This window comes from Callospermophilus lateralis, chromosome 2 (assembly GCF_048772815.1).
Source record: "Callospermophilus lateralis isolate mCalLat2 chromosome 2, mCalLat2.hap1, whole genome shotgun sequence".
NCBI lineage: Eukaryota > Metazoa > Chordata > Mammalia > Rodentia > Sciuridae > Callospermophilus > Callospermophilus lateralis.
The window spans coordinates 75605164-75617951 of NC_135306.1; the positions used below are offsets into that span (position 1 = coordinate 75605164).

The 12788-nt window shown below is 33.2% G+C and overlaps 1 protein-coding gene across 2 annotated transcripts in view; it reads left to right on the forward strand.

The window, feature by feature from the left end:
• Vps13a (vacuolar protein sorting 13 homolog A) overlaps nt 1-12788 on the forward strand; it is a 259461-nt gene that overhangs the window by 166901 nt on the left and 79772 nt on the right. For both annotated transcript variants that reach the window (XM_076846072.2, XM_076846073.2), the window contains exons 47-50: nt 4367-4649; nt 6785-7180; nt 7425-7529; nt 7650-7796. In XM_076846072.2, coding sequence (XP_076702187.1) covers nt 4367-4649; nt 6785-7180; nt 7425-7529; nt 7650-7796 — 931 coding nt within the window. The remainder of the gene's footprint in view (nt 1-4366; nt 4650-6784; nt 7181-7424; nt 7530-7649; nt 7797-12788) is intronic.

Here is a 12788-nt window from a genome sequence, read left to right on the forward strand (position 1 = left end):
TGATTGTATACATAGAATATCCAAATTGTTCCACCAGAAAGATTTTAAAACTAGTAAATGAATTCAATAAAGTAGCAGGATATAAAATCAACACCTATAAATCAAAGGCATTTCTATTTATCAGTGACAAATCCACTGAAAGGAAAACTACCCCATTTACAATAGCCTCTAAAAAGAGAAAATACTTTGGAATCAAATTAATGAAAGAGGTGAAAGATCTATACAATAAAAACAACTACAGAATGCTAAAGAAAGAAATCAAAGAAGACCTTAGAGGATGGAATGATCTACCTCGTTCTTAGATAGGCAGAATTAATATTGTCCAAATGACCATACTACCAAAAGCACTATGCAGATTTAATGCAATTACAATCTAAATCTTAATGGCATTTCTCATAGAAATAGAAAAAGCAGTCAATGAAATTCATCTGGAAAAATAAGAGACCCAGAATAGTTAAAGCAATCCTTAGCAAGAAGAGTGAAGCAGATGGCATCTCTATACCAGACCTTAAACCATACTACAGAGTAACAGTAACAAAAACAGCATAGTATTGGCACCAAAATAGACTTGTAGACCAATGGTACAGAATAGAGGACACAGAGGCTAACCCATATAATTAGTTATATTAGACAAAGGCACCAAAAATGTACATTGGAGAAAAGATAGACTCTTCAACAAATGGTGCTGGGAAAACTGGAAATTCATATGAAATAAAACCCCTATCTCTCACCATGCACAAAACTCAACTCAAAGTGGATCAAGGACCTCAGAATTAAAGCCAGACACACTGTGCCTATTAGAAGAAAAAGTAGGCCCAAATCTCCATCATGTCAGATTAGGCCCCAACTTCCTTAATAAGACTCCTATAGTGCAAGCAATAAAATCAAGAATCAATAAATGGGATGGACTCAAACTTCAAAGCAAAAGAAACAATCAGTGAGGTGAAAAGAGAGCCTAAACTTTTACCACTCACACATCAGATAGACCACTAATCTGTAGGGTATATAAAGAACTCAAAAAGCTAAACACCAAAAACCAAATAACCCTATCAACAAATGGGCCAAGGTACTGAACAGACACTTCTCAAAAGATGATATGCAATCAGTCAACAAGTATATTAAAAAATGTTCAACATTTCTATCAATTAGAGAAATGCAAATCAAAAGTACTCTTAAGATTTCATCCCACTCCAGTCAGAATGGCAGCTATTAAGAATACAAACATCACATTCCACCATCATTTCTAACTGATTCCTCCCATGCTTCCTCTTCCTACCCCACTATGAATCAGCCTCCTTATATCAGAGAAAACATTCAGCATTTGGTTTTTTAAGATTGGATAAATTCACTTAGCATTATCTTTTGTAACTCCATCCATTTACTGGCAAATGCCATGATTTTATTCTCTTTTATTGCTGAGTAAAATTCCATTGTGTATATATGCCACATTATTTTTACCCATTCATCTATTGAAGGGCAACTGCTTTGGTTCCACAATTTAGCTATTGTGAATTGTGCTGTTATAAACATTGATGTGGCTGTGTCCCTGTAGTATGCTGTTTTTAAGTCCTTTGCGTATAGACCGAAGAGAGGGAAACTAGGTAAATGGTGATTCCATTCCCAATTTTCCAAAAAATCTCCATACTGCTTCCGGTATTGGCTGCTCCAATTTGCAGTCCCACCAGCAATGTATGAGTGTACCTTTTCCCCCACATCCTCGTCAACATTTATTGTTGTTTGTCTTCATAATAGCTGCCATTCTGACTGGAGTGAGATGAAATCTTAGAGTAGTTTTGATTTTCATTTCCCTAATTGCTAGTGATGATGAACATTTCTTTATATATTTGTTGATTGATTGTATATCATGTTCTGAGAAGTGTCTGTTCAGGTCCTTGGCCCATTTATTGATTGGGCTATGAATGTGATGGACACTATCATCCAAACTACATGTATGAAGACATAAACTGGTGTTTATATACTTTGTATACAACCAGTGATATGAAAAATTGTGCTGTATATGTGTAATAAGAATTGTAATTCATTTTGCTGTCACATATAAAAAAATATAAACAATAGTAAATCTTGGTACAGATGTTTGGAAAAAGACACACTCATACATTGCTGGTGGGACTGCAAAATGTTGCAGCCAATATGGACACAGTTTGGAGAATCCTTAGAAAACTGGAAATGGAACCACCCTTTGACCCAGCTATCCTACTCCTCGATCTATACCCAAAGGACTTAAAAACAGCATACTGCAGGGACACAGCCACATCAATGTTTATAGCAGCACAGTTCACAACAGCTAAACTGTGGACCCAACCTAGATTCCATGCTCTTCAGTAGATGAATGGATTAAAAAATGTGGCATATATATATACAATGGAATATTACTCAGCAATAAAAGAGAATAAAGTCATGGCCTTTGCAGGTAAATGGATGGAGTTGGAGAATATAATGCTAAGTGAAGTTAGCTAGTTCCAAAAAACCAAATGCTGAATGTTTTCTCTGATATAAGGAGGCTGATTCCTATTGGGGTGGGAGGGCAAGCATGGGAGTATTAGACAAACTCTAGATAGGGCAGATGTGTGGGGGTAGAAAAGATGGTGAAATGAGATGGGCATCATTACTCTAAGTATATGTATGAAGACATGAATGATGTGAATAAAATTTGTGTACAACCATAACTATGAAAAATTCTGCTGTATATGTATAATATGAATTGTATTGCATTCTGCTATCATATATAACAAATTAGAATTTTTTAAAAAGAGAAATAAATAAATAAATAAATAAATAAGGCTGAGGATATATGTAGCTCTGTGTTAGAGTGCTCTAGGTTCAATCTCCAGTACTGCTAAATAAATGAACACATCTTCTTAAAATTTCTTTAAATAAAAAACATTATTATGCCTAAAGGTATTGTTGAAATGTAAACACAGAGTGTAATATTCAAATATAAATATTGATCATTTGGTATCACAGGATTCTTATACCTACTCCTCCACATCTGTGCCCCAGATTTCTGCAAATATATGTAGAAAACTTTTTTTTTTAGTTCTACAGAACAATAGAATCCATTTGATATATTTATACAATCATGGAATATATCTTATTCTAATTAGGATTCCAGTCTTGTGGATGTATACAATGGTGAGATTCACTGTAGTGTGTGTACATAGGAAAGTTATGTCGGATTCATTCTATTGTCCTTCCTGTTCCTAAACATCCGCCCTTCTCTTCATTCCCCTTTGTATACACTACTGAACTATTCTTCTCCTCTTCTTGCCTTATTATTTGTTACCATCCACATATCAGAGAAAAGTATCAACCTTTGGTTTTTTGGGAATTGGCTTTCACTTAATATTATAGTTTCCAGATCTGTCCATATAACAGCAAATGTCATAAACTGATTCTTCTTTATGGCTGAATAATATTTCACTCTGTGTGTGTGTGTATGTGTGTATGTATACCACAATTTCTCTATCCATTCATCTGTTGATGGGCATCTAGGTTGGTTGCATAGCTTAGCTATTTAGTTAATTGTGCTGTTGTAAACATTAATGTGGCTGTGTCACTGTAGCCTGCTAATTTTGACTTTTTTGGATATATCCTGAGGAAGGGGATAACTGGGTCAAATAGTGGTTACATTCCTAGTTTTTGAGGAATCTCCATACTATTTCAAAAACTTTCATTAACTTTGAAAAGCCTGTGATGATTTTTCAATAGAATTTTTTAAATTTTATGATCACTGTTGTGACATTTACTTCTTGTTAAGATGACATAAAGCCAACTTCTTTCAGTAAAATGCACAAGTGATTGTATGTGTTTACCTTTGCATATATGGTTGGTATAATTGTGTATTTTCTGGTTAATATAAGTACACTTTTAAAATAGTAAATTTGTAATAAAAATATTCTCTTCTTAAAAGCCAAGTAACATAATGGATTTCCAGAAAGTTAAGAAGATATTACCTAGGGCTAAAAAATATACAAAAACTTAAATATTTATTATAACAATATGGAACAAAATAATTTCATTATTCAAAAGCTGTAATCATAGTTTTTTAATGTAAAGCATTTTATTTTATTTTTATTGATTTTATAAAAAATAAATGACAGTGGAATGCATTACAATTCTTATTACACATTAACAACACAATTTTTCATATCCCTATTTTTCTATAAAGTATGTTGACACCAATTCGTGTCTTCATACATGTTCTTTGGATAATGGTGTCTATCACATTCTACCATCCTTGCTAACCCCCTGCCCCCTCCCTTTTCCTCCCAACCCTCTGCCCTATCTAGAGTTCATCTATTCCTCTCAAGGCATTTTAAATTGTAATGTTTAATCTTTTATGCAGATCATTTCTTTTTCTGAAGCCAGAAGATGAGGACTATCAAAGGTGTGAACCAATTGACTTTGAAGAAATTATAACAAATGATGGAGCTCTTCTTAAGAAGAAATGTAGATCTACAAACCCTTCTAAGAAATCATTTATTATTAATATCGTCCCTGAAAAAGATAGTTTGACATCTCTGTCAGTATATTCACAAGATGGTTGGGACTTACCTTATATAATGCATTTGTGGCCACCCATCCTACTTCGAAATCTTCTTCCTTATAAAATTGCTTATTATATTGAGGTATTTTTGATTTGGGATTTCATTATTTTGTGTGTGTGTGTGTGTGTGTGTGTGTGTGTGTGTTCCTGTCTGACTTTGCAGCTTGAGTTACTTAAAATTATGAAAAATAAAAATTGTTTTGAAGTTCTAGTAAATGTTATATAGTAGTAATAAAGAATATCTAACAGATATTCTTCAAGTAGAAATGTTTTAATCATGTATAAAATGATGAATTAAAGTTCTTTTCACTAATTTACCTTAGAAGTCTGTTAAGCCTAATACAAATTATTTGCACAACTGTGGTATGTCATTTATAAAATGACTTAACAAAAGTAATATGCAGTTCTCTTAAAAATTTAGAATATGGAAATAATAAAATTGCATATAATCACCATTTGATGAGATCACTTGTTTTAGACAACATATTGCATATATATTTCATGTATCATTTGTTTAAAAGATGAATACTAATTTTTGAAATGAGTATGAGAATTAATATTGAAATAATATTTAAGTACTATACATAAGCAGAAAAGCTGGCTACTTTGTATTATATTTAATGCTAATTCCCTAAAAGAGTTGTTTGCCCTCTGAAGGTGCTTTTTCCCTTAAATACTCAAATTTATTTTAGCAGATTAAGTACGGTTTTCTCATAAGGTTATAAAAGTAATATCTCCATCATAGATTTCATATAAATAATCAATTTTTCAAACTTATCACATGAAAGAAAGTACTTTTTCACTATATTTATCCTAGATTCATTTTGCTTTTTGAGTTATTATATTCCTACACTTTCTAATACATTCTTTGCTGAAGGGAGTTAACATATCTGTGGTTAAAGAATATGTGTTTACCACATGAGTGATAGATAGTTAGTTGCACTTTGCTGTCAGATTTGAGATTGTATTTTAACTCTGCCATTTGCTAGTTGTATGTTCTTAGGCTATATTTTATATATTTTGTTCCTAGTATATAAAATGAGAATAATAATAATACTTGCATGGTTAGGATATGGGGAAATTATTTGTTGGTGTACATAAAGAATTTAGTGTAGTTCCTAAGAGGCATTCCAGCACCACCACCATCAACCACCATCATTTTTGTGTGTGTGAAATATTATTTAGCATATAAGGAGTCAGTAGCTGATATTTTGCTTTAATTAATTAAAATTTTAAGATGAAGAGATTCCTTCATCTTATGTTATGAACAATATTAATTGTAAGAAGGAACCAGGAAAGAAATATTGAGAATACTGGTAAGATACATAGATGTACTGTTTACATTTACATTCTTATAGAATTTTTGATTTGATGCTCTTGGAATCATATTCTGTCTGCCAGTTTCCAAAGGATGTGATCAATTTTTATAAAGACAATTTATATAAGTATGGGAAAAGGGAATAGAAGAGGAAAGTATGGTTAGGAGACTCAAACTTAGAGGTCATAGAGATAGGAATTCAGGTAATGGAAGCATGATTGGAGAGCAATGAACAGTTTTGAGGGATACATGAGATGTAATATAGTTGTTGGATATGTGTGAATGGATTGGTAAAAATCAAGATTGGAACCTGGCACTGTGGCACAGGCCTACAATCCCAGCTGCATGGGAAGCTGAGGCAAGAAGATTATAAGTTCAAGGTCAGCCTGGGCAATTTAAGGAGACCCTGTCTCAATTTTTTAAAAAATTAAAAATGCTAGGTCATAGAGCACCCCTGGGTTCACTCCCCACAGCTGTCAGAACAACAACAACACATCAGAAATGGAAGCCAGTAAAGAGTATTATTTTGGATTAGCATTAGCTTTTTATGTTTTTCGTTAATTTGTAGTTTTCAAACTATAATCACTTGTAGATGTTTTTGTTTTACTAATTATATTTATAATGTTTCACATATAATTTCCAATTAAGTTTTCTACTGCTTATTCTTCACAAGAGTCTTTGAAGTAGTTTTTAGACCATTTTACAAATCAATTACTCAAGTCTAGATTGCATATTTTACAGAGGTTTTCATCATTGGCAAAGTTAGAACTTCAATGTAGGTCTTCTAACTGGTTCTGATTGTTATTTCAAGAGTTTTTTGTATAGCATTAGAATAATAAAATAGAACTTTTGGATGATTATTCAGACATTTCAAAATTTATTGTATTTTTTCTTTACAGGGGATTGAAAATACAGTTTTTACTCTCAATGAAGGATATTCAGCCCAGGTTTATACTGAGCAAGTGGATAAAACCAAACTACATTTAAAATTGCTTGATTATCTTAATCATGATTGGAAAAGTGAATTTTATATAAAATCTAATCAACAAGACATTAGTTTCATCAGTTTTACCTGTGTTACAGAAATGGAAAAGACTGATTTAGATATTGCTATCCACATGACTTACAACACTGGTCAGGCAATTGTGGCATTTCATAGTCCATACTGGATGGTCAATAAAACTGGGCGAATGTTACAATACAAAGCAGATGGAATTCATCGAAAGCATCCACCTAATTACAAAAAGCCAGTTCTCTTTTCTTTTCAGCCAAATCACTTTTTTTATACCAATAAGGTATGTAACTTTTTTCTTACTCTTGCTCTTCTCTCTTTATGATTCCTATTTGGAGCACTAAAGTACTTTGAAACTTAGGTAGAAATAACATTTGTACATGAGGTTAAATAGATTTAACATTTAATGTTGAGAAAGGTTTTGTGTATTAATGTAATATTTAGTTTATGCAAAAAAGTTTTAAATTGTCAATTTTAGTAAAAATTTTTAAAGATACTTGTAATATCTTTAAAATATTTTTTCCTAGGTTCAGCTTATGGTAACTGATAGTGGGTTGTCAGATCAGTTTTCAATTGATACTGTTGGTAGTCATGGAGCCGTTAAATGCAAAGGCCCCAAAATGGAATATCAAGTAAGTTCATTCTGTGTTCAAGCAAATTTTATTTAAAATATCTGTTGGTTACTTAAGAAAATTTTATAAGGATGTTATAATAATATAATAGTCTTTGAACTGTCAATTTTTTTTCCTTAGGTTGGTGTCACTATAAACCTTAGCAGTTTTAACATTACCAGAATTGTGACATTTACTCCTTTTTATATGATTAAAAACAAGAGCAAATATCATATATCAGTGGCTGAAGAGGGAAGTGATAAATGGCTCTCTCTTCAATTGGAGCAGGTGGGTAGATGAATTTCAAAAATGTACCTCTTTGAATTCTCTTTTTTTGATGTTAGATGCCTGAAATTTTAACCCTCCCCCACCCCAATTTTGAATCAGTTCCATGAACTTTTATTGAGTATTTGTACTAGGCTTTCAATATTTAATTATCAAAAACTAGACCTTTCTCTATAGGAATGCATAGCTTGTTCAGGAAGGTAGACACCAAATTAGTTAAATATACTAATGGAATTAGTTAAGGTATAGAGGCATCAAAGAGGAGGAAATGATTTATTTTCTCTTTTAGAAATGCCTTCATACAGAGTAGATTAAACCAAACTTTCCTTCAAATTATTTGAAGTAACTTATGAAATTTTGATTGTGTACCATCATTTGCTGTCAGATCTACATAAAAGTTTCTAAACAATTGACTTAGGTTGATAGAATATTTACTTTCTATAAAACTTGAAACTTATGTGTCTTTTAATATTGCTTTTCCTTTAGTCTGTTTTTATTTTCCTACCGCATCTTTATTCAAACATTTTAGGTGTTCAGATTCTCCTTCATGTATCTTATATATCTTAATATTCCTTTTGTCTTTTCCATGTCTTTAACTCTTTGCTACATTCTGGATGAGTTCTACTTAGTATATCTCTTTCTTGTTTTTTTTTTTTAATTTACTGTGTCTAAACTGATATTTATGACTTAAACTACTGATTTTTTATTTAAATATATTTCTCATTTCCAGAAGTTCCACCTTTTTCAATTCTATTCATTCTTTCAGTGAATACTTACCATGGACTTTTTGTTTGTTTTTGTTTTGTTTTGTTGTTAAATATTTAGTTGTAGGTAGACAGAATACCTTTATTTTATTTTTATGTGGTGCTGAGGATCAAACTCAGTTCCTCACACGTGCCAGACACGTGCTGTACCACTGAGCTACAGCCCCAGCTCCTTACCATGTACTTTTTATGTGACTTGCATTACATCTGTTAACAAAATCTCAAGTTTCTGTCTTTGGTAGTTTACAATTCAGTGGGTGCAAAGAAAAACAATAAATCAATATTACCCTAATCAGTTAATAAAATGTACAAGAAAGTTACAAGTCTAATGAGAGAAATAGAAATCAAGTAAGATAAGGAATATCAAACATTCTGAAGAGCAAGGAGTGACCTTTAGTTTTAGTGAAGTGATCAGAACTCACTGAAGTCACCTTTGAACAAAGCTTGCAGGAAATGAGAGAGTAGCTGTCAAGAGCTCAGCTGAGCTGACAGATATAGGAGTAATTGATTAAGACAACAAGCCAGAATGAAAGTAACACAGTCAAACTTTTAATCATTTACTTTGAATAGTCCAAGCAAGAGGCTAAATAAACCAGATAGGGCACTTACATCCCCTTGTTCCATTTTCCCTTCTAGGAACATTCCCCTTCTAGGATGAAGTGGATCAGCCCAGACATTGGGGTTGTCTCCCTGTTGAAGGACCCCTTAACAAAAGGCTCTGGCAGTTTTATGAACCTGAGGGATGAAAGAGGGCAGGAGTAGAAAAATACTGAGCACTGAGAAAGAGTTTTCAGGGCTTCTCCTCTTCTCAGATAAACCTCTGGCAGAGGCTTCTGAGGAACTCCTCTGCTCATGGGCCCAGATAGAGAGACCTCCAAATGAAAGTGCCTGGGCTAGAAATGCAGGTATATCTAAAAGTATTGGGTGAGGGAGAAATGAGGGGGATTGTCTTTGAAACCACAGTGTTCTGGCTATGTATCAACTCTGGAACGGGGAGGGTACTTAGTTAGCCTTGTGAGGCCTGATGGAGTATTTGAGGAGAAAGCATTAGACACAGAAGGATAAACTAGAATAGGGATTCTAAAGAGGGAAAGTATTTGACACATTTGAGGGATATCAAAAGAGGCCAGTGGTACTGGAGTGGGAAAAATAGTAGAGGAAAAGCATAGTGGTAATGAAGGATAACTATACAGAACTTTGTAAGCCTTTAACAAGGACTTTACCTTAACCGAGTGAAATGGGGAGCTTTAGGAGGGTTTTGGTCAAAGATTAAACAGCATGTTTTCAAAACATACTTACTGAATTAATATATGATTTATTTTTGTGAGTGTTCCACATAATCTCATTAGCTTTATGTTTTTCTTAGACATATTTTTTCCGTGATTTTGTGATAACATTTCTGTCTTGATGTATCTGTGTCTCTCAGATATTGTCAGGTCTTGATTATCCTATGAAAACCTTATCTGTAGAAGGTCTTTCAATAGTTAGTTCATATTTACATTAATTTCAATCACAAATGCATAATGACTCTTTAAAATTTGCTTTTTTGTTTGTTTGTTTATCATTTCAGCCTAAGGTAAATTTTCTTTCATGTGTTGAATTTTTTAAGTTCTAATTTTGTTGTTTGGCTTTTTGTTCTTGATAGAGGAATGGGGTCTCACTTTGTTGCTCAGGTTGACTTTAATTTTTTTTTTTTGTACTGGAGATTGAAACCAGTACTTTACCACTCCACTACATCCTCAGTCCTTTTATTTTTATTTTTATTTTGAGGAAGGGTTTCTCTGAGTTGCTGAGGATTTTGCCAAGGCTGACCTCAAACTTGTGAACTTCCTGTCTCAGGCTCCCAGGCGTGTTGGCGCACACCTATAATCCCAGTGGCTCAGGAGGCAGAGGCAGGAGAATTGCAGATTCAAAGCCAGCTCAGCAAGGCCTAAGCAACTTGGTGAGACCCTGTCTCAAAAAATAAAAAAGGCTAGGAATGTGGCTCAGTAGTGAAATGCCCCTAGGTTCAATCCCCAGCACCAAAAGAAAGAAAAATACTCATGATTATTACTGTTTTTGATTTTTAACCTTATCTATATTTCTCTGTTTCCCTTCTACAAAAGAGAAACGTTAGCACTTTCTTGAGCCTCAAGAGGCCTCACAGTTTTAAATACATTATACATTATTAAGCTCAATACATTGTACATTATTATACTCAAGTATTAAGCCAAGGCTGTCAAGGAATTATAGCCTTGGGGATGTCTAAAATATACAACATTTTTAGTCTTTTCAGTTCTTCACAAGAAATATGCTTGGATTAGTTGTATTGTTTCTATTTTGACTCTCCCGGGTAAGTACCTGCTAGGATACAGGAAGTCTTGACGGGGTAGGGGGGATCATAGTAAACCTCTTACATCCTTAACCTTGTTCAATAACTAATTCTACCTTTCATGGTTGAATAAAACCGACTTTAACAAGCTAAGACATTTAGCTCAGTTTTGCTACAGAATTGTCCCCAGGTAAAAACTAATTATCAACATGTAGAAGAATGAGACTATTTCCTTATTTCTCACTCTGCACAAAAATCAACTCAAAAATGTATCAAAGACATAGGAATTAGACCAGAAACTTTTCAATTCCTGGAAGAAAATGTGGGGTCAACTCTTTAACATATAGGCACAGGCAGCGATTTTCTCAGTACAATCCCTAAAACTCAGGAAATAATGCCAAGAGTTAATAAATGGATTGGCATCAAAGTAGAAAGCTTTTGCACAGCAAAGGAAATGATTAAAACTGTGATATTCCATAAGATAGCTTATGGAATTGGGAAAAATCTTTGCTCTCTGTTCTTCTGACTGGGGATTAATATCTAGAATGTATAAAGATCTCAAAAACCTTAATACCAAAACCCAAATAACCCAGTTAATAAATGGGCAAAAGAACTAAACAAATACTTCTCAAAAGAAAAAATACAAATAGCCAAAAATACATGAAAAAATGTTCCAGATCATTAGCAGTTAGGAAAATTCAAGTCAAAACTACACTGAGATTTCATCTCCCTTCAGTTAGAATGGAAGCCGTCATGAATACAAAAATAATAAATGCTGGAGAGGATATGGAGAAAAAGGATTACTTTTACACTGTTGGTGGGATTGTAAATGAGTACCACTATGGGAATCCGTATGGAGGTTCCGCAAAAGAGTAGGAATACCATATGACTTGGTTATACCTCTACTCAGTATTTATCCTTAAGAATCAAAGTCAGTATACTGTAGAGATACATGCATACCTGTGTTTATAGCAGAACAATTTGCAGTAGTTAAACTATGAAATCAGCCTAGTTGTATGTCACTAGATGAATTAATAAAGAAAATGTGGTGTATGTACACAGTAGAATTTTATTTAGTCATAAAGAAGAATGAAATTATGTCGTTTGCAGAAAAATAGATGGAACTTGAGAACATTATTTTAAGTGAAATAAGCCATAAGTTTTCTGTTATTATGGAAACTAGAGAGGAAAGAGGAAAAAAAAGATATTTGTGTGGGGGAGAGTATCTTATGAAAATCAAAGGGAGGTTAAGGGAAGGGAAGAGGAGATGAAAAGGAAGTACTGGGGCATGATACTGGTCAAATTCTATTGTTACATTGTGTGCATGTACAAATATGTAACAACAAATCCCACCATTATGTACAACTAAAAAGGGGAAAAAAGAATTGTCCCCAGGTCATATATGATAAAGATCAGGTATCATACATGAAAAGGCTCTTTGAAAACACTGCATGACCAATCAAGTGACCAATCTGGTCAGACCTAAGATGGAGTTGACTATAGTTTATAGAGAAGGCTAGTGCTCCATCCTTTTTTAGTTCTTGTCTTTGTTTCCAGTATCTGTCGTCCAGTCTTTTTTCTGGTGCCTTCACTGTCTCCTCTGTCTTTAGCCTGATTTCCAAATCACAGATGTCCAATTGTTTTAAGATTCCAAGCTTCTTTCCTTCTATGAATTTTAGATTACTTTTTTTACTCTTAATAATATTAAGAGCTTAATTACATTTTCTGACTTATCAATAGTGTGTACTTATACTTAATTAACAAATAATATCCAAACATGATTTATATTTTTAGTAATTAAATGAACCTTTGCTTTAAACTCAACATCTGTTTCCTAGTTTCTGACTCAGCTTAGTTTCTGATTTTTCAACACTTCTCTGAAAGAAGTCTGTTTTCTCCCAAGCACCCTACATATTTGCT